The sequence below is a fragment of the Chiloscyllium plagiosum genome, unplaced genomic scaffold, assembly GCF_037043375.1.
Source record: "Chiloscyllium plagiosum isolate Xiang-an unplaced genomic scaffold, Cpla_swu_hap1 HiC_scaffold_7, whole genome shotgun sequence".
Taxonomy (NCBI): Eukaryota; Metazoa; Chordata; class Chondrichthyes; order Orectolobiformes; family Hemiscylliidae; genus Chiloscyllium; species Chiloscyllium plagiosum.
Genome location: NW_028270145.1, coordinates 23,218,192 through 23,241,120, shown reverse-complemented (window position 1 = coordinate 23,241,120; position 22,929 = coordinate 23,218,192). Strand labels below are relative to the sequence as shown.

At 47.4% G+C, this 22,929-nt stretch overlaps 1 protein-coding gene across 2 annotated transcripts in view; it reads right to left on the bottom strand.

Moving 5' to 3' along the window:
• col18a1a (collagen type XVIII alpha 1 chain a) overlaps window positions 1-22,929 on the bottom strand; it is a 323,813-nt gene that overhangs the window by 120,881 nt on the left and 180,003 nt on the right. For both annotated transcript variants that reach the window (XM_043693212.2, XM_043693211.2), the window contains 2 exons: window positions 14,167-14,244; window positions 7,349-7,393 (listed from right to left, as the gene is read on the bottom strand). In XM_043693212.2, the coding sequence (XP_043549147.2) occupies window positions 7,349-7,393; window positions 14,167-14,244 (123 nt within the window). The remainder of the gene's footprint in view (window positions 1-7,348; window positions 7,394-14,166; window positions 14,245-22,929) is intronic.

Genomic DNA, 22,929 nt, shown 5'->3' with positions numbered 1-22,929 from the left:
GGCAGGCACAGAGAGGGAGAGAGAGAGAGAGAGAGAAAGACAGCAACACTTGGGCAGATTCTCAGTCTGTCAGGGAGAAAGCATCCTTCAGGACAGTGAGGTGGAACTGTGTGCTGTGCCTGTGCGTGTGTTTAAAAAAAGAGTGCAGAGAGGAAAGAATTAAAACAGCAGGAGCACTCAGCAAGACTTTCTCATATTAATCTCAATGTCTAATGGAGAAAAATTGAAAACATCTGCAAGTTTATGGAGAGGGGACAATCCAGTGGTTTCATGTGAGGAATCCTCCACACTGGTGATTACATTGGTCACAGCAAATTGCACTTCAGTTTGGTTGCACAGGATGAGCTGTCCTCTCTACTGGGGCTAATTCAGCTCAGGTTACAGCAATAGCTGTTGTGTTTTCCCACAGCCCAGAGTGCAGGCAGTACAGTCACAAGCATTTCTGTGAAACATTCACTCCCCCAGGGGTGCGTGGGGGCTATGGGAAGCTCTGAGTCAATATGCATCCCTTAGGTGAAGAAAAATGATGGCTGTAGACACGTCTACAGGCGCTCAGCACAGAAACAGGCCATTCAGCCCTCACGGCCCATGCTAGTGTCAATGCCGCACAGAGGCCTCCGACCTCAACTCATCCTTTGAACATATCCTTCCTGTCCTTTCTCCCTCATGTGTTGATCTAACTCGCCTGAAATGTATCTGTGACATTCACTCCCTTCGGTAGCAAGTTTGCCATTCCCACTACCCCCAGGGGTAAAGAGGTTTCTCCAAATGCCCTCCAAGATCCATGTGGGGCCCACACTCACTGCAGTTTCGAAGGATCACACTGAAACATAGGAAAGGCTGAGCGGTCTTGAAAAGTGGATGCTGAGAATGTTCCACCTACCCCCACTAGGAGATCCAGCACTAGAAAGCATGGCTTCAGAACAAGGGGGTCTCCCATGTTTCTCCTCTCAGAAGGTTATTACGTTTTGGACAGTAACGGAGGTAGGTTGCTGATTAGACAGGGTTTGAACGTTGGAGTTAAGGACACAATTAGATCAACCGTGGTCTTATTGTACAACAGAGCAGGTTCGAGAGGCCTATCAGGCTCCAATTTCTTATATTTTATGATTTACCAATCACTATCTTTCTACCACAAGGGGGAGGCCATGTGTGGAGCATTACGTAGATCCTGTGAGGGGGTGTAGTACAGTTATCAGAATGACACCAAGAGGAAAAGGTTGTAACTGAGAACAGTTTGCACAGATGACACTTTGAATATAGCAGATTGAAGATTCATTCAGATCAGAGTGGTGCTGGAAAAGCACAGCAGGTCAGTCAGCATCCGAGGAGCAGGAAAAGCAATGTTTCGGGCAGAAGCCCTTCATCAGGAATGATGAAGCCCTTTCATTCCTGATGAAGAGCTTTTGCCTGAGACGTCGATTTTCCCGCTCCTCGGATGCTGCCTGACCTGCTGTGCTTTTCCAGCACCATTCTGATCTGGACTCTGATCTCCAGCATCTGCAGCCCTCACCTTTGCCTGAAGATTCATTCAACTGAGGCAAAACGAGAAACTGTTTCCTCTGGTGGATGGCAGGCCCAAACAATGGGCAGGACTTTAAACAAGAGCCAATCCACTCTCATCCTCACACAAAGGGGAATGGAAATCTGGAACCCTCCCTTCCAGAACCTGTTGAGGATAGGGGTCAATTGATAATTCCAAACATTGTGATTGAGAGATTGGTGGATAAGGGAACAGAACCGAGCTGGGTATGAAAGAGAAAGTAGATCAATGTGATCTAAGTGAACAGGTTCAATGGGCTGAACGGTCTCCTTCTGTTTTTATGTTTCACTGTTAGTGAGGGACTCAGTCAAGCAGCAGAGGCTGATCTCACGCACGAAAGGAATTACATTGGAGAAACTGCTTAGGAACGGACTGCCCGTAGAAAGGTTTGGAAAGTAAGGAAGAGAAGGAACTCATAATTACACACGATCTTCTCGAACAATGCAAGTGCTGCACTGCTGAGTATCCAAATGCGATGTCAAGCCATGTCCCATGTGCTCTTTTGGGCGGATTTGACAGGTTACCCTGGGTCCTTGGCCAAGATTTATCCCTCAATCAACTGCACTGTGGCAGATTGTTTGGGCTTTCGTTTCGATGCATACTTTGGGATCTTGCTGTGCACAAATTGGCAGCCATGTTTCCTACGTTACCACGCGACTCCGAATGTACTTGGTTGGCTTGCAGGCCACTTTGAGATGGTTCTGTGCGAGTGGAAATTGCCACAAACCTGCCAAGCATTTCCTTATGGCAGTGTTAGTTGCGAGATTGCCGTTTAGCCGCCTCAGCATCAGGGAGTAGCCCGAGGGAAGAGGATTAGCGATAGGAAGGGCAGGTGAGTGTTTCATGTTCATTTTCCAGGGAGGGCGGTGAAGATCTGGATCCTGAACGCAATCAAATCTTGTTCAGCTTGGCTTGGTAATCTGGGAATTGGGGGATAAAGGTCTTCTTCACCCTCAGTCTATTGCTTACATTGAAAAGAGAATTACTCTGAAGATGTAAGCTCTGCTGGCAGGACCAGTGCTGGCTGCTCATTCCTAATTTGTTGCTCACTCTTTCACAGGATGTGACCTCCCACAGATGATGCTGTGTCCCCTCTTGAACTACTGCAGTGTACACGGATGCTGGAAATCTGAAGTGAACACAGGGAATGCTGGGGGAGCTCAGCAGGTCTGGCAGCATTGAGGAGAAAGAAACAGGGTTAGCGTTTCAAATCTGGTGTGACTCTTCCTGAGATCTGAAAGGGGCTGGAAACCGATGTTGACAGAGGAGGGGGTGAGGGCGCAGTGAATTCAGAGGGAGACACGTTAGAGCGGGTGATGGGAGCGGAGAAATGAAGGTGGCTGGTTGTCACATCACCAGCTCTCAGTGAAGAAGTCAAGAGCGGGTTAAAGGCCAGGAGGAGTATTGGAAGTGGGGAGGGAATTCCAGGATTTTGACCCAGTGACAGTGAAGGAATGGCGATATATTTGCAAGTCAGGATGGTGAATGGCTTGGAGCCACTATCCAAAAGATGAGATCCCTCTGTCAACATCATAGAAACACCATTTTCCAGTCCTTTGCCATTCGAAAGGGGAGTAATATTGGACTGAAACATTAATCCTGTCTCTCCCCTTCACAGATGTGGCCAGATCTGCTGAGTTTCTCCAGCATTTTCTCTTCATATTTCACTAAACAGATTACCTGGTTTATCGCATTGTTCCTTGTGGGACTGTGCTGTGTTTAAACTGACTGCCTGGTCTCCTGCATTTCAACAGAGACAAGCCTTGAAAGAGAACTCGATTGGCTGTGGAAGTGTTTTCGGACATCTCAAAGTTTGTGAAGAGCGCTCATGAATCGCACACTCTTTCTCGGATACCTGCAGACATTCAACAGGATCCTGTCCTCAAGAGAAGTGGGCGTTCACAATCCAACTGAGGAAAAGTCTTCAGCAAAAACAATACCCAAAACAAGTTGAGTAAAGCAGAGTCATTTTGACATCAACCATGGAAAAACTGAAGAGGACTGCTGATGTTCCCACATAATAACCACAGACAGGATGAAGATGGAACCGTTAGACAAAGAGACTTTGGCCCTCACAGTTAAGGAGAAGACCAGGGAGCCAGCAACTCTCCAATAGTGCATTCTTTCCATCAAAGCAGATGACCAGATGTTTTTTTTCTGAAGCCCGTGCACCTCCAGATTGAGCACACGTCCAAGCCATCCTCGCGAGGTACGCCAGGCACCCCGCCCCACGCTCCGAACCCAAAGCTCTGGCTTCCCGTCCCACTCCAGGACTCAAAGGCCAGCAAGGTGTACTCATAACATGGCCATTCAGGCAGAGGGTCAACCTGCACACCTCCAGGCAGCTGGGGAGAGTGGGTCAGGTTCCACGTGAAGTAACCACAACCTCTGGCTTCAGGCTGGTGACCTGTTCCAGGAAACATTAACTACAAAAACAGACCGGAACATGTGCTTCATCACCCACCCTCTTGCGAGGCATAGGATATCTTCCCTGTCTGGATCATCCTAGCTAGTGAATCTATACCTGACGTACCCCAGATTAGGAATACCACAATTTATTGTACTGAAAACAATCCCTCTGTTTTCAATAGTTTCACAATGGGAGGAAGGATTGGTTACAGTCTCGGCTCTCTACGAAGTTAGACATTCTTGGCTCAGCGTCAAACAGCACTGCTCTCATTGGGCCAACCAGTCAAAGCCAAAACCTTCATAAATGGAAAACCAGACAGAGAACAATCGCAGTGACAGCTCTTACTTATATCATCTTTTTAAGGCCAGGAAACATCCAAAGGTGCTTCATGAAACAATGTAAAAGAGGACAGACAGACATTGACAGAAAGGATAGAGTTTACAAATCTAACAGGAAATCAGCAGATAAGACTAAAGGTTAGAAAAATAATAAAAGGATAAACTTTACGCTCTATATCTTAGTATATATCACTTTCAAAACACAACAGGTGAACCGATACTACATATAGAACTGAATATGATCTGATAGCCATTACAGAGACCTGGCTGCAGGATGATATAGATCACAACCTGAAAACTGCAGGGTACATGATGTTTAGGAAGATCTTCAGAAGGCCAGTGTGGACTTGTTGGGCCAAATGGCCTGTTTCCATACTGTCGGGAATCTACCCAGTAGTTAGGACATGTAGCTAGGAAAAGGTGTGAGGGTCGCTCTGTTAGTTAATAGTGGTAATAGCACAATGCAGAAGCATGACCTAACCTGAAGAAATTAAAATGCAAATGACACTTGCGTACAGATTAAAACATGGTAAAGGCAAGAAACCAGTTGTGGTTGTGGGATACAGTTCCTCTTCAACATTAACCACTGACTATAAAGGACTTCACCAGGAAGGTGCCAGTTGGTAGCAACAACCATATTATGATTGAATGTTGCCTTCCGATTGAGGGCAGAGCAGAGTGGGTCCAAGACTAGAGGGTATGCAAACAGAGCTAGCTAGAGCAAACTGGCAAATTAGGTAAGGGATGGGGCAACAGAGATGAAGTGGCAAGCATTTAAGGGGATATTTAGGAACATACAGCATAGATAAATTCCAGTGAGAAAGAAAAGTTCTAAAGTGTGTATCCACCATCTGTGGTTAACTCAACAAATTTAAAATAGTATCCAGCTTAAAGTAAGAGCATGTAAGTGTGTAAAAATAGGTGGCAGTTCACAAGATTGGACAGAACCTAAAACACAGCAAATAACGCTTTGAAAATTAATAAAATAAAGGAAAGATACAGAGGCTTTGGAGAGGGTGCAAAGAAGGTTTACCAGGATGCTGCCTGGACTGGAGGGCTTGCCGTATGAAGAAAGGTTGAATAAACTCGGACTTTTCTCTCTGTAGAGAAGGAGGAAGAGAGGAGATCTGATCGAGGTGTACAAAATAATGAGAGGAATAGATAGAGTCAATAGCCAGAGACTTTTCCCCAGGGCAGGACTGACTGGTACGAGGGGTCATAGTTTTAAGATATTAGGAGGAAGGTATAAAGGAGACATCAGAGGTAGGTTCTTTACGCAGAGAGTTGTGAATGCATAGAATGCGTTGCCAGCTGTGGTGGTGGAAGCAGATTCATTGGGGACATTTAAGAGACTGCTGGACATGCACATGGATAGCAGTGAGTTGAGGGGTGCGTAGGTTAGTTTATTTTATTTTACATTAGGATTAAACCTCGGCACAACATCGTGGGCTGTAGGGCCTGTTCTGTGCTGTAGTGTTCTATGTTCTATGTAAAATTTAAAGAGAAAACTAGCAAAAAACATAAATGTTTAAAAGTAACAGCTTCTATAGTTATTTTAGAAAGTTACCAAAGTGGTCCTGTAAAAGGGGAATCCAGGGAATTAACAATGAAACATAGGGAGATGGCAGATGAATTGAACAGATATTCCGTATCAGGCTTCGCTATCCAGGATTACAAATGATATTCCAGGAATCACAGTAAATCAGGAAATGAAAGGGAGGGAGGAACCAATGAAAATGAGAAACGTCAAACACTGGGGGAGTGGTGCTGAGCAGATTATTGGAGCTGCAGATTGACAAGTGCCCAGGTCCTGGTGGTCTTAAAAGAAGTGACTAAGGAGATTGTTGATGCATTGGCTCACATTTATAGCAGGTTCCCGAGATTTGGAGAAGGTCCAGTTAGACTGGAAAATGGAAATGTAACTCCTTTATTGGAAAAGGGAGGGAGACACAGAAAGCAGGAAGCTACAGACAGTTAAACTTACATCTGTCATCAAGAAAATGTTCCAAACAATTATTAAAGATATCACAGTTGGGCACTTGGATAAGTTCAAGGTAATCAGGAAGAGTCAACATGAAAGGGAAATAATATTTCACCAAGTTGTTTGGAGGTCTTTAATAAAATTACATGTGCTGTGGATAAAGGGTGACCAGTGGATGTAATGTAATGAGATTTCCAGAAGGCATTTGAGATAATCAGAGGTTAATGTGGAAGAGAAACCCTTGTGGTGCAGGGTTGTTAAATACTGGCATAGAAAGAAGATGGATAGCTTACAGGTAGCAGAGAATAAATGCTTCCTGGGACGGGTCAGTCCCTCTACATGGATCTAAGCAAAAAAATCCAGGCTGACGCTGCAGTGTAACACAGAGAGAGTGCTGCACTGTCAGAGGTACTGGCGTACAGATGAGATGGTCATCCCTGTCTGAACTTTCTATTGATCCTACTATGCTATTTCAACGAATAGCTGGTGGAAATTCTCCCCGTCTCCCAGCAGCTATTTATCCGTCATTTATCCGTCAACCAATAGCATCGAAGCAGATTTCCTTGTCATGATCAGCACTGACCGTGGGATCTTGCTGTGTGGCAAACCCAACTGCTGCATCACGACTGTGACTGCATTTCAAAAGTACACAACTGGCTGTGCAGTGCTTTGGCACATCTGAAGGGCGCCACATAAATGCAAGTCTCGACTTGTTTCTTGGTCTTCATTCCTGGTCTGAAAATACAGCCTCAGCCAAGTCTCAGACCAAAACCAAGGACTGAGAACCTGCTGTTTGCAGGGCTCCTTCTGTGTGAATGCAAGTTCTGCTGGAGATGCTACTTCAGAGAAAGGAAAGAAGGAATACAGAAGGATCTCAGTAACACGGAGCTGGCTGAGACTTAGTTGGAGTTAAAGTTTGGGCTGATTTTACACTTTAAAATCAGGTGGTTCCGGCACTTATGAATTTAATTCATTCACACTTAAATTAATCACAGGCACAATAGAAAAGAGTAAGGACTGACTGGCGTTCACAACAGTCTATGTCACACACTCAGCACAGCACGTTCCTTCCTTACCGTTTGAGTTCCTCTTCCGTATCCACTCCCATAATCTCCCGAAGCCTGCAAGGCAGAAAGGCACAGGTTACCCGCCAATAATGCGTCAATTCCAGAGGGGAGGATGATGGCAGTGGTTCCTGAAGCTCTCGATGAACCACTGACGGGTCCGAGAGCTGGCCGGAGGTGGTGTGGAGCAAGAGGCAACTCCCACGACCCAAGCAATATCCGGGACAAAATGAAGGAAAAGTCAAACTGCCTCCCGGGGTGGCTGACTGAACTTGGAAAGGGTTACAAACTGTACAGACTGTGTTTTAAAATTCAAAACTTTAAATAAACAAAAAACACAGCACCTGAAGCCGGCACTTGGGAACAGACTGCCATCTCATGTGGTAATACTGACTCACCGACTTCCTTCTCAGGAGATGGAGGTGTCGACATAATGTCACTGACATCTGTAGTGATGGGTTCAAATCCCACCGCTGGTGGTATTTAAATTCAGGGGCAGCACGGTGGCTCAGTGGTTAGCACTGCTGCCTCACAGTGCCAGGGACCCGAGTTCATTTCCACCCTCGGTCGACTGTCCGTGTAGAGGTTGCACGTCCTCCTCGTGTCCTCGTGGGTTTCCTCTCACAGTGCAGGTTAGCTGGATTGGCCAGGGGAAATGCAAGGTTACAGAGAAGGGGTCAGTCTGGGTGGGATGCTGTTTGGAGGGTCAGTGTCGACTCGATGGGCCAAATGGCCTGGACCCACACTGTAGGGATTGTATACAAAGCTGGAATACAAAGCTAATCTCAGTAATGGTGACCATGGTAGTTGTAAATACTCACTGATGAACTTTGGCCCAGGACATCCTTACCTGGACTGACCTACACGTGACTCCAGACCAAAGAAATGTTGTTGACTCAGAACCACCATCTAAAATAACACACAACCACTGGTAGGCCATGCAAATCTGTTCTGCTGTTCAATAAGATCGTTGCTAATCTGATTGTAACTTCAACTCTATATTCCTGCATTTCCTGGATAATCATTGATCCCCTCAGTAATCAAGAATATACCTACAATGTTCAAGAGACATGAATAAGAAATGGATATGGGCCAAGCGCAGGCAATTGGGACTAGTTTAGTTTGGGATTAGGGTCGGCATGGACTGGTGGGACCAAAGGGTCTGTTTCTGTGCTGTACGATTCTACGACTCTACCTCAGCCTCAAAACTAGCCCCACGGTTCAACGGTAATCAATGATGGTCAACAAATGGGCTTGCCAGTGACACACATCCCATGCAACAATGTTTTTACAAACTTCTTTCAGAGTTGAACTTTCTGACTGAGGTGGAGATTATCAAGGACATGAGGGGTTGAGTTACACCCCGGGAGTTTTTGATTGCCTCTTGGGGCGAGTGAGAAATTTCCCAGATTCCCTACCCCAAACCATCCTGGTCGTTGTGTTTACTGGTTTGGTCACCAGATTCTGGTGAGTCTGCAGCGTATTTGGGTATGACTTTCAGAAGGACGTGAGGGTCCTTTAGATGGTACAGAAGAGATTTAAGGAGATTGCGGTGAGATCTGACAGGTTTAGGGAAGGTAGATGAGGGAGGATGCTCCCATTAGCTGATGGCACACAGTAAAATGATTCCATACAAACAGACCCTAGCTAAGCTCGACAGTCCTCCCACATCCAGCCTTGAATGGAGGTGAACAATGAAATATCTCACAGGAGGAGGGGACTCCACAAATATCCCCACGGTCACCGATGGGAACCAGAACATCAGAGCAATAGATAAGGCTGCAGCATTCGCATCCACCTTCAGCCAAAGATACCGAATGGATGATCCATCTTGGCCTACCCCTGAGATCTCCAACTTACAGATTCCAGCTTAATTCATAATACCTCATACCACAAAAGAGCAAAACGCATATAATATTGCAAAGGCTATGGGCCCTGACAACTTTTCGACTACAGCACTGCACTCCAGAATTGGTAATCCACTAGCAAAGCTATATCAGTGCTTCGACCCAGTGATGTGGTGGACTGTGCGGGAATGTCCTGTGCACAAAAAGCAGGACAAATCCAACCCAGCCAATTACCTTCCATTAGTCTACTCTCAATCATCTGTAACGTGATGGAAGGTCTGATCAACAGTGCTATCACTGCAATAACCTGCTCACTACCTCTCAGTTTAGGATCAGCCAGAGCCACTCAACGTTTTGCATAATTACAGACTCAATCCAAACATGGACAAAAGAGGTGAGACGGACAGCCCTTGATATCAAGGCAGTGTTTGACTGAGTGTGGCATCAAGGAGCCCCAGGAAAACTGGAATCAATGGATATCAGGGAGCAAACTCTCCGCTGGCTGGAGTGTCACCTGACACACAGAAAGATGGTTGTTGGAGGTCAGTCATCTCAGCTCCAGGTCATCTCTGCAGGAGTTCCTCAGGGTAGTGTCCCAGACCCAATCATCTTCAGCCGCTTCAGCAGTAACCTTCCCTCCACCATAAGGTCAGAAGTGGGGATGTTCGCTGATGGTTGCACGATGTTAAAGCACCGTTCACGGCTCCTCAGATACTGAAGCAGTCCATGCTCAAATACAACAAGAAATGGGCAACATCCAGGAATCGGCTGATAAGTGGCAAGTTACATTCATACCACATAAATGCCAGGGAATGACCATCTCCAACTACAGAGAATCACTGAGTTCCCCCACTATCAACATCCTGGGGGTCACCATTGACCAGGAACAGAACTGGACTTGCTGCATAAATACTGTGGTGGGAAAAGCAGGTCAGAAGCTGTGAATCACGTCCAGTCTCCCAAAGCCTGTCCACCATCTACAAGGCACAACTCAGGAGAGTGATGGACTCAGAACAACACTCAAGAAGCTCAACACCATCCAGGACAGAGCAGCCCACTTGATTGACATCCACAAGCATCTATTACCCCCACCACTGATGCTCAGTAGCACCTGCAAGTTCCCTTCCAGCTCCCTCACCATCCTGAGTTGGAACTATCTCACTACCTCTTCAGTTTCACTGGGTCAAAGTCCTGGAATGCCCTACTGTGGGCATACCTCCAACCCAAGGACTACAGCAATTCAAAAAGATAACATGCCACCACCTTGTTCAGGCAATGTCCATAGCTCAGCAAAGAGAATGTGAGGAAGAACCTTTAACATCATGAGAGGTAGCAACCAGGAACACACTGCTAATGAGGGTCCTGGAAGCAGAGATGGTCAAATTCAAGGTGGTGGTGGTGGTGGGGGGGGGGTTAATGGGATTGACTAGCTTGCTCTGCAGAGAGTTGGCACAGGCGAATCGTCCCTTCCACATCCCACAACCTCACAGAACTGCTCCGTGTGGCCAATGACCCGTACAGTGGCACTGAGAAGCAGACAGGTCAGTCACATGAAGACCGATGGCAGAACTGAGTGGATATCGTTTTCGAAGAGGGGGCGGTAATGATGGCTATATAAATGCATGTCTGCCTCTCATTTTTTTCTGAGCCACATTGTAAAATATAATGGACACGGGGCAAAGAAATTCACGTAATTTCTCCAAACTGTGATATTTATAAACATGGTATAACGGCTTTGTAGGGAGGATGGGGGAGAAGACGTCTTAGATTCAACAGATTCCTTATTTAAGGTATTCCAGATGCAGCAATCCCATGTCTTTCTCACACTGTCACGACAGCCGCATCTCGACTTGAACACCCACGCTCCAGAAACAAGAGGTTGCAACCAAGTCAAAGATGCCGGGGTGGAGCTGGAACTGCTCCACATTGAAGCAGTTGGTTCTGATTTGTACATGTTAAGATCAGCTTCATTATCTCAGTTGTTTGACATTTCTGGAATTATGTAACACTCCAGATGTTCTGAAAACCACAAGTACCCAACGGTAAGCCAGCAGTAAGGGGGCACCACCTGATGTTAAAGGCGGTACTTCTGTCTGCTGAGGCCCTGTGAGGCATTTTTCCACCTTTAATCATGTTGGGCACACAATTGTCCAGTCATTTCCTGAAAGGTGCTTATCCCATGTTTTCCCTTTGAAGGCAGCACCTTCGAAACCTGCAATCGTTAGCGCACAAAGGAAAAAGGGTGGCAGATGAATAAAACCATCTTCACCTGCAAATGTCCCTCAAACCCACAAACCATCCTGACCTGGATATATATTAACCTTCTTTTACTGATATGGTTCAATATCCTTAAACTGCCTCCCCTATAGCAATGCCCAGCTTTCACTGCCAGCTATTAATAGATCCTAAAAACAGCTTCATGTAAGATTCTTTACAATCCTGGCTCTCACCTTTCAGATTCCATTCTGAACCAAAAGTTGTAATATCTTCCAAGTATTTCTTTACTGGAAGCCCTTCTCCTCCAATCTGCTTATACTCAACCGTACCTTAGAGGCAGCTCAGTGTTTAGCCAGAGACCCGGGTTCGAGTCCACCCTCGGGCAACTGTCTGCGTGGAGTTTGTACAATCTCCCTGTGTCTGTGTGCATTTCCTCCCACAATCACAAAGGTGTACAGGTCAGGTCGATTGGCCACGCTAAATTGCCCATTGTGTTCAGGGATGTATAGGATAGCTGGGTTAGCCATTGGGAAATGCAAGGTTACAGGAACTTGGTAGGGGGAGTGGGTTTGAGTGGGATGCTCTTCGGAGAGTCGGTGTGGACTCGATGGGCTGAATGGCCTGCTTCCACACTGTGGGGATTTGATGCTTCTACCCGCTACCTGATGACTTTCTCTTCCACGTACGACATGATCCAAATTCTCATTAGCAAAATCTCCTCAGCCCCATTCACAATTCAAATTAAAGCCTTCACTCTGGGATGCTAGCCCATGACTAAGACCTGTATGCTGACCCTGACCCTGCCTCAAGTTGCACACCCTTAACTTGGGAGGAGGGGCATCATGCTCAAGAGAATTAATAGATTTTCCAAAAGCCCAGGCCGATCGGCATGGGTGATGTGATAAATGAATTCCAGGCCTGATGGTGAAGCAAAAGCCAAAAAGCAAATTAATTTTCTTCCTAAAAACCGAAAGAACTGCGGATGCTGTAGATCAAAAACAATAATAGAAGAGTCTGAGGAAGGGTCACTGGACCTGAAAACGGTAACTCTGATTTCTCTTCACAGATGCTGCCAGACCTGCTGAGCGTTTCCAGCAACTTCTGTTTTTGTTCCTTTTCTTCTGAGTTTGTTTATTTGGATATTGCAGCAGTACACAAGGATTACTAACCCAGTGATCCAGCAGTCTCTCTTCTGAAGTGTCCCAGGTACTTAATCAGATCTTGCTCTGTGCATCTTAGCGATGTGACTAGCAGACCACGAAGTGGCAGATGGGGAAACGGGTGTGATGAGGCATTCACTTACCAATTGAGGACAGGCAGACATAGCTGAATGGAGGGACAGGGAGGCAGCGGTGAGGTAAATACCAAGTTCGGTGAGGACACTGTAGGGACTCCAAGTCTGTATTCACTCAAGGTCATATGGCAATCCGCTCTAAAGTTCACCTCGGTCACTCCGGCAGGAATCAAAGCTCAAAGGCAGATGTGGAGAGCACAAATTCACATTAGTCAAGCTGTTTACTGCAGTCTTGGGACATGGTTACAAAGGAACTCTTAAAACCTCTTAAAGCTTGTTTATTCCAAACAGAAGGTTGGAGGAAACGATGATTCACCGCAGCTTCTGCCAACTGTCGTTCCTTCCCTCCCCTCCTCCCTCCCAACAACGCTCCAGGGAACTGACCCATTCCCGTCGCTACATACTCTGTGGAGCCCCATCCAGACATAAATTTCCAGCAAAAGCCAAAACATTAGAGCCCATTGTGTCACGGGGGGGGGTCAACATTTTCCTGCAACCTTTTACCTGGTGGCCATTTGAAAGAGGGTTCCTCTTTCCCCCTCCCAAGTGGACAGTATTGTTTGGGAGTTCCCTGGTTCAACATAGCTACAACCTGGAGCACCCAGCGCTTTGCTAATCTCTGTACTGCTCTGGAGCAACATGGGTTGTGGTATTGCTGATGTGATCCTCTCTTTCCTTCCTTCTGGTCACACACAAACAAGAGTTCCTGCAGCCAATGTCCACCAGGACAATAAACCATGAGCATTGAACTGGATGTTGCATTCAAACCAGATTGGAATTTGATGCCACGCAGGGCAAGGTGGGATCACTGACACTGCAACACTGATAAAGTTTATTCAGTTCTTTAAGACTTCTTCGGCCACTTTTGGATTATTGCATGAAATTCTGGTCTCCTTTAGGAGGATGTTGTGAAACTTGAAAGGGTTCAGGAAAGATTTACAAGGATGTTGCCAGGGTTGGAGGGTTTGAGCTACAGGGAGAGGCTGGACAGGCTGCGGCTGTTTTCCCTGGAGCGTCGGAGGCTGAGGGGTGACCTTATAGAGGTTTACAAAATTATGAGGGGCATGGATAGGGTAAACAGACAAAGTCTTTTCCCTGGGGTGGGGGAGTCCAGAACTAGAGGGCATAGGTTTAGGGTGAGAGGGGAAAGATATAAAAGAGACCTAAGGGGCAACTTTTTCACGTAGAGGGTGGTACGTGTATGGAATGAGCTGCCAGAGGATGTGGTGGAGGCTGGTACAATTGCAACATTTAAGAGGCATTTGGATGGGTAAATGAATAGGAAGGGTTTGGAGGGATATGGGCTGGGTGCTGGCAGGTGGGACTAGATTGGGTTGGGCTATCTGGTCGGCATGGACGGGTTGGACCGAAGGGTCTGTTTCCGTGCTGTACATCTCTATGGATCTATGTGTGGTTAGATAACCCAATCTGGTTTCTCCCACTTGTTATTTGAGGGTGATGGTTTCACCTACCTCGCCATCATCATCCTCATCACAGTAAAGACGTGCTGCCCAAGGGTCTCCCTTCACCTTCAGATCCGAGATGAAACCCTGGAACCAAAAAGAAACCAAAAGGTGTTAGGTCATGGATGTAGCAGCCTGCGGGTTATACAAAAGCAGTGGTTCTTCAAGAGAATTCATTCGCTCAATGTTAATTCCTAAAGTTGAAGCTGCATTGTGCCCCGCCCAATCAGGTGATGTCACACAATCTCAGATTGGAGAGGAGGGTATCAAGTGTGAGATCCTGAGGGGAAGAGACAGGGTCAGCTCCTGCTCCTGATACACACAGTAATTATGTCTAAATTGTCAATGTCACTCACATCATGCGATGAACAACAGCTCATGGAAGATAAGTGCCTCTTCTCTTTAATTTGGAGATGCTGGTGTCGGACTCGGGTGTACAAATTTAAAAATCACACAACACCAGGTTATAGTCCAACAGGTTTAACTGGAAGCACACTCGCTTTCGGAGCAACGCTGAATGAAGGAGCAGCACTCCGAAAGCTAGTGCTTCCAATTAAACCTGTTGGACTATAACCTGGGGTTGTGTGATTCCTCTCTTTAAGGTTCTGTAGTGTTTTAACCTTCTATAATGCTGAGTAAACAGATCCTTCGTCGGAGCAAACAGAAGTACCATGCGGGGGGGGGTTCTCCTGTGGTACAGTGTTAGTGTCCCTAACTCAGAGGCGGGAGGTCTGGGTTCAAGTCCCATGACATATCTGAACAAATTGATTGTGGCAGCTGGCCGCAGTGGGTAGTGCCCCTGATTCTGAGACAGACGTTTAGGAAGTAAGAGCAAGAGGGAGTCCCAGTCAGTCACACTGGAGCCTTCTGCAGCCCCATCTGCAGCTCCAGATAACATCCATGTGTTTTAGAGGATTTGATGGTGCCGCGGTAGTGCCTCTGAGTCAGGTATTTTGGTTTGACGTTCACCTGCCAGGTCTAACAGAACACGTATGAATGAGTTGTTTGAACAGAATTGTTCATTTCGACTATCCCAAGGGCTTCAAGGTGATGCTCTGGGATCAAATGGGAGAGTTGGGCCCACACCCATCAGCAGCGTGCCCAACCTTCCCACAGTGGGCGTCCTAATCACCGTCCACCAACTTAAGGGTGACGGGCAGGCTCCTTGTGATGCTGCAGGCCCGGCCAGAAGGAGATGAGACAGCTCCGCACACTCAGTGGTGCTCCTGGCTGCTGCTCAGGGACCGTAAGGCTGTCTCAAAATGGAGCTACTCCTGGGGGGAGCGCACTAACTGTGAAAGGGTTTGGGGCCAAATGGCTGTGGGCCTCTCGAAGCAGAGAGAACATGTCCAGGGTGGGTCCATGCTGTTTCCTGGTCTAGGCCCCTCTCTGGGAAATTGAGCCTTTTTGCTGTGAATAGCCTCTCTGGCCAGGCCAGCCATGGACAGACCTCTCTGTCCTCCCCCACAACCCACACACCCTCCCCCCCCCCGCGTTGATGGCAGGATGGGGGCCGTCAGCCCAACGCCAAAGTCGGAGCTAATGTGCTCCACTGTCGTGTCAGTCGCCTGCCAGCCTCCCTGGTAGAGCAGCCGATCCAGGTGACTCCTACCCAAGGGTACAGCAGCGTGATGTCACAATGTGGATTACCCATTCAATCCCAGCATCCCCCACACCCCACTGCCCACAGGTCCACCCCCACAGGATCAGGAAAACTGGGCCCTCCAAAGTACCGTCTACCTCAGCCTGACGGCAGCCATTGTACCTGTGGGCAGCACTGATAAGGAGCAACAAGCAACAGGCCAACACAAAAGGAACGACGCACCGAGGGTGCCTTAACCCTCTGCACGGGAGGCAAATGCAGTTTGTCCAATAATTGGGGAGGCAGAAGTCCCGCAAAGACGTGTTCACAAATTTCACAAAAACAAGAAAAACCCACGATTTTCACATTTCCTCAGGAGCAAAATATTCAAAGCACGCGTCAGAGTTTCATTCTGATGGTAAATCCACAATTGTGTTAGTGGAGCCATCCTTCATGTGGCTGGCACGCCTACGCAGCATTCTGACAGGACAGGACCATTATCGAGGAAGGTCAGAGACCAGAATGAATGCCGTCTCTCTCTCTCTCTCTCTCTCACATTCCTGTCGCCTACAGGCAACTGTCTGACCATTGATTTCTCCAGAACTGTTCCATTTTCTTTTATTTTCTGCACAACAGCAATGAGCAGGACAGACCTTGCCCACCAGAAGAGTTGTCATAAGATGTAGGTTAGCACAAATAAAATTGAGGTGTGCAAGGGCCGCCATGTCGGGGGAAGAACGAAAGGGAAGTAATTAGAGTTTGTAAAGAGGTCAATCTTCATGAGGATCAGGGATGGGGATGGGAGGGAAGAGTGACGAAGGTTTGGGAGATTGCAATTGGATTTGACTCTTGGCAACTGACTGGCATCATCAGCATCTCTCGAGCTCCAATTGTTTGCAGGTATCATTACCTGGCACCTCTCATTGTCAGTACGTGTCAATTGTCCTGAGAGAAATCTGCTCCCGTAGCGAGTCACTGCTGTGACTGTGTTTGTAAACCCAAACAGACTGCCTGCAGTTTGTGTAAGGTCTGCTTGCTGAAGAAAAGCGCCAACGAGAATCAAAATTGAGGGAAGCCGATACTGGGGTTCACAGGGCCCACAGGAGAAAGTGAGGACTGCAAATGCTGGAGAGTCAGAGTTGAGAGTGTGGTGCCAGAAAAGCACAGCAGGTTAGGCAGCATCCGAGGAGCAGAAGGATCAAAGTTTCAGGCATAAGCCATTCCTGATGAAGGGCTTATGACCGAAATGTCGATTCTCATGCTCCATGGATGCTGCCTGACCTGCTGTGCTTTTCTGGCACCACATTCTTGACTTTATAGGACCCACGGTCTTACTGATTGAGGGCAGATGATGTCATGGCAGTGTGATAGGGTTAGGGTTTGAGTTAGAGTTTGGGTTAGAGTTTGGGTTAGGGTTTGGGTTAGGGTTTGGGTTAGGGTTTGTGTTAGGGTTAGAGTTTGGGTTAGGGTTTGGGTTAGGGTTTGGGTTAGGGTTTGGGTTAGGGTTTGTGTTAGGGTTAGAGTTTGGGTTAGAGTTTGGGTTAGAGTTTGGGTTAGGGTTTGGGTTAGGGTTTGGGTTAGGGTTAGAGTTTGGGTTATGTTTGGGTTAGAGTTTGGGTTAGAGTTTGGGTTAGGGTTAGGGTTAGAGTTTGAGTTAGGGTTAGAGTTTGATTTAGGGTTAGGGTTTGAGTTAGAGTTTGGGTTAGAGTTTGGGTTAGGGTTAAGGTTAGGGTTGGGGTTAGGGTTGGGGTCGGGGTTAGGGTCGGGGTTAGGGTCAGGGTTAGGGTTAGAGTTTGGGTTAGGGTTAGGGTTAGAGTTTGAGTTAGGGTTAGAGTTTGATTTAGGGTTAGGGTTTGAGTTAGAGTTTGGGTTAGAGTTTGGGTTAGGGTTAAGGTTAGGGTTGGGGTCGGGGTTAGGGTCAGGGTTAGGGTTAGAGTTTGGGTTAGGGTTAGGGTTAGAGTTTGATTTAGGGTTAGGGTTTGAGTTAGAGTTTGGGTTAGAGTTTGGGTTAGGGTTAAGGTTAGGGTTGGGGTTAGGGTTGGGGTCGGGGTTAGGGTCGAGGTTAGGGTCGGGGTTAGGGTCAGGGTTAGGGTCAGGGTTAGAGTTTGGGTTAGAGTTTGAGTTAGAGTTAGGGTTAGAGTTTGATTTAGGGTTAGGGTTTGAGTTAGAGTTTGGGTTAGGGTTAAGGTTAGGGTTGGGGTTGGGGTTAGGGTTGGGGTCGGGGTTAGGGTCAGAGTTAGGGTTAGAGTTTGGGTTAGGGTTAGGGTTAGAGTTTGATTTAGGGTTAGGGTTTGAGTTAGAGTTTGGGTTAGGGTTAAGGTTAGGGTTGGGGTCGGGGTTAGGGTCGGGGTTAGGGTCAGGGTTAGGGTCAGGGTTAGAGTTTGGGTTAGAGTTTGAGTTAGAGTTAGGGTTAGAGTTTGATTTAGGGTTAGGGTTTGAGTTAGAGTTTGGGTTTGGGTTAAGGTTAGGGTTGGGGTTAGGGTTGGGGTCGGGGTTAGGGTCAGAGTTAGGGTTAGAGTTTGAGTTAGGGTTAGAGTTTGATTTAGGGTTAGGGTTTGAGTTAGAGTTTGGGTTAGAGTTTGGGTTAGGGTTAAAGTTAGGGTCGGGGTTAGGGTCAGGGTTAGGGTTAGAGTTTGGGTTAGGGTTAGGGTTAGAGTTTGAGTTAGGGTTAGAGTTTGATTTAGGGTTAGGGTTTGAGTTAGAGTTTGGGTTAGAGTTTGGGTTAGGGTTAAGGTTAGGGTTGGGGTCGGGGTTAGGGTCAGGGTTAGGGTTAGAGTTTGGGTTAGGGTTAGGGTTAGAGTTTGATTTAGGGTTAGGGTTTGAGTTAGAGTTTGGGTTAGAGTTTGGGTTAGGGTTAAGGTTAGGGTTGGGGTTAGGGTTGGGGTCGGGGTTAGGGTCGAGGTTAGGGTCGGGGTTAGGGTCAGGGTTAGGGTCAGGGTTAGAGTTTGGGTTAGAGTTTGAGTTAGAGTTAGGGTTAGAATTTGATTTAGGGTTAGGGTTTGAGTTAGAGTTTGGGTTAGGGTTAAGGTTAGGGTTGGGGTTGGGGTTAGGGTTGGGGTCGGGGTTAGGGTCAGAGTTAGGGTTAGAGTTTGGGTTAGGGTTAGGGTTAGAGTTTGATTTAGGGTTAGGGTTTGAGTTAGAGTTTGGGTTAGGGTTAAGGTTAGGGTTGGGGTCGGGGTTAGGGTCGGGGTTAGGGTCAGGGTTAGGGTCAGGGTTAGAGTTTGGGTTAGAGTTTGAGTTAGAGTTAGGGTTAGAGTTTGATTTAGGGTTAGGGTTTGAGTTAGAGTTTGGGTTTGGGTTAAGGTTAGGGTTGGGGTTAGGGTTGGGGTCGGGGTTAGGGTCAGAGTTAGGGTTAGAGTTTGAGTTAGGGTTAGAGTTTGATTTAGGGTTAGGGTTTGAGTTAGAGTTTGGGTTAGAGTTTGGGTTAGGGTTAAAGTTAGGGTCGGGGTTAGGGTCAGGGTTAGGGTTAGAGTTTGGGTTAGGGTTAGGGTTAGAGTTTGAGTTAGGGTTAGAGTTTGGGGTCGGGGTTAGGGTTAGGGTCGGGGTTAGGGTTAGTGTTTGGGTTAGGGATGCGGTACGTAGTTGGGATATCTAAAGAATAAAAGGATCATAGAGGAACAGGAATAAATTACAATGGATGGACAGTTTCAACACGTGGGCTGCCTCTCTGAGCTCACTTGCTGCTGGAACCATCATCAAGACCTCTATTACACTCAAGATATAACCACACTAACTTCCTCCTCACTGCTCTCCCACATTCTACCCTTCACAAGCTTGAGGACACCTGAAGCCATTTTGTCCATGTTCTAAACCAGACCCCTTCCCTTATCACCCCTATGTTCGCCAACTTACATTAGCTCCCAGTCAAGCAAAGCCTTGATTTTAAAATACTCATCCTTAATTTCAAATCTCTCCATTGGCTTGCCCATTCCTGTCTCTATAACATCCTCCAGCTCCACAATTTTCCGAGATATCCGCACTCTGCATGTGTATTCCCAGTTGGAACTTGGCTAGTGCTGGGGTCCCAAGGTCTGGAATTGCAGCCCTCCGCCAACCTGACAGCATCTGAGGTGGCTCAGCGTCATGGTCAAATTGATTGACGGACTCCATATGGAGGCCATCATTGGAACATGACGGAGTGGAGTTCATCTCGACCCAAGGCAGAGAGAGGAGAGCAATTGGAATGTCAGATAGGCAGCACTCCTGACACTAGAGATCAGACACTGAACCAGTCCCAGTGAGCTCTCCGAAACTGCCTGAGAACATGAGATCAGGCGTGACCAAAGCTGCTCCAACAGTACTGAGAACACAGCTGCCATGATGTCCCCCCATGGCCTGCTGCAGGGACAATGCCACCAACAAGCTGGTGCTCTCTGCATACAATAGGGGTGGCTGCTCATTGATGGGCAATTTCAGGTGACGCTGTAAAATTAGCCCCCGTTGTCACCTCAGATCACTTGAGTGGTTTCCCACTTCCACGGAGAGGGCGGCCATTACTGTTTACAATTCCACCACGACGAGTTCTTTGGCAATGGGAAGCACCGGTCCCAGTCTCTGCCTCCAAATCAATCCCTATGGGTCCAGGAAAATCTCGCCCTTTAAATCTGTGTCACACAAAAAAAAGCACATGCTTCCTACTTACCCTAACCAGGACACTCATAATTTGATACCTTTCAATTAAGACACCCCTCAGCCTTGTCTTGATCCATTCTGGAAAGTTCTGCTAACATTCAATGTTGTCGAAATGTTCACATCTAATGACTGAGAGTGAGAAATCACAGGATAGAAGGTGAAAGGTCATGCTAATCTGGGAGAGGGAATAATGGTCAGTGTTAAAAATGCAGGGCCCTTCCAGGGTCAACCAGAACAGCTCTGGTGGTGCCTGAGCGTTGTCGCTGTTCACTGGACTTTGTCTTTAAGAGCTGTGTTCTTCCCCAATGGGGAGGGCGCATCTGGACGGGAAAAGGCTCTAAAAGGGAAAGGGGGAAAACTGACTCTTGTGCTAAACTATATATTTACAATCAAACCTTTGTAAATCTCCGAAAATCTTTAGCTGTCGAATTCAGCACACTGATGTCGCTCTGTTCCACTTGCATAGTGATACACAAACACTGAATCCAGCAATATTGGGCGCAGTACTGCAATTTATATCAACACAAGATTCTGAGCAGCAGCAACCATTAGCTGAAACTGAGCTTCCGTCACTGATGGTCAACTCATGCATTTCGCATCATTAAAATGACACCAACTGCTAATAAATGTGTGTGTGAATGCCAGAGTGCCCATGTAAACATTTACACTGCTCTTATACATCATTCGAGTTTATCTTGATAAACCCTGGAGATGATGCCAATATGGAATTGGCACTTCACACAGATGTCATTGTAGGGATTATAATGAGGTCAGCATGGTGAATATCATGAGAACATGAGTTCCCTGATTGGGGCTGTTAATCTGGTCAGATCAGGGAGCCCTGGCTGACAGATATAAACAGAAATGTGCCCCTTTTAGGGACATAAAACAGCGGGCCCTGTATCGACTGCTGTCCACCTCTTCTCCCTCATCCACCGCCCGGACAGGCCTTGGCGTGCCCATATGCCACCAGGCAGTGGAGATCCCCAGTGAAGGGCTGTACATAGGAGTCATCCCCCTTTCTCTCGGGGATCTAGAGTGGAGGGTGCTGCACACAGCGGCCCCCTGTTTGTTCTGTGGCGCTGTGGAGTCTGTGGACCACGTGTATATTGGGTGTGGGTGTTTGCACTCCCTTTTTGATTTCCTCAAAAACCTCCTCCTCTGCTTTTGGTTGCACTTCAGTCCCACGCTCCTGATCTTCGGGTACCCGGTACGGAGGAGGGAGGGCAGGTCTGAAGACCTCCTCGTGGGTCTGCTCCTGGGCCTGGCCAAACTGGCCATCAACAGGTCCAGGCAGAGGGTCGTAGAGGGGGTCGCTAGGGCCGACTGCCTGCCCCTCTTCTGCGGTTACGTTAGAGCCCGGGTGTCCTTGGAGAAGGAGCACGCGGTGTCCACCAACACCCTGGAGTTGTTCAGGGAGAGGTGGGCGCCGCAGGGAGTGGAGTGCATTCTTTCCCCCTCCAACTCTATTTTGATTTAATCCCTGCCCTCCCCTGCACTGTTTGATCACACAGCCTGTTTGATTATCGGACCACCCTCCATGCAACTACAGCGATAGCTCCAGCAGAGTTACTAATGGGGAGAAGACTCTGCACCAGGTTATATCTGATCTCCCCAGACTTTGGAGGGGGGGGGGGGCGAACTGCACCAGGAACACCAATGTCGTACACAAGACTCTGCTAAGCAAGACAGACAGTTTATTTCAGAGGATGAAGTTTGGTGTAGGAACCAGGGGAATGGCCCTGCATGGGTAAGAGGAATGGTCAATGCAAGGTATAAAGTTCAGGTCAGTGTGACAGTCCTGAACAAACACATGGAATGTACAAAAGCTACAAACTCGCCAACAGTGTGGGAGTTAAACTTGGCCGGCTCCTCACCAGCCTTTCAAACTGTTCTGGAACCCATGGGTTATCTCTCTCTCTCCATCAAGTGTTGTTGATATCTTGAATTCTGAGATGGACCTGGCAGGTGTCACCGCCTTGATGCCTTTGTTGCCTGAGGAAGAGAGTTAATTTCCTCCGCGATACTCTGGGCACACGAGGTGAGCTACTGTGTGTTACACACCGCCCGTACCACGGGCAGTGTTGGAGAAACCTGAGCCAGTGCTAAAACACCCTGGAGGAGGAGCCACTAAACAAAACAAAACCCGGCCTATGTCCTGGGACTCAGAAGGGGAGGAATGTAGTGATTGTAAAGCGGTCAGCCCAGTTGGACCGCATAGACTCCGAGTTCCCTGAGTGGGGCTGATAATCTGGTCCAATCAGGGAGCCCTGGCTGACAGATATAAACAGGAGTGTCAGAGGATCTGTTTACTCTGAGAGCCGACTCTGAGGGAGCTGGATCAGCGTGAAGGACTCTCCATGCGTAAATAAAGGGTGACTTGATGACAGAAACCATCCTCTGTGGAGTTATTTCAGCAAGCACTTATTTAAAAATCAAATAACCCATTAGCTGTATCTGTCCCAAATGGCTAATGGTCAAAATATTGGACAACAGTAAGCTGAACAAAATAAGGAATGTTTAGTCTGCATCCATCCTATTAAAATCAGAAGGGGTTG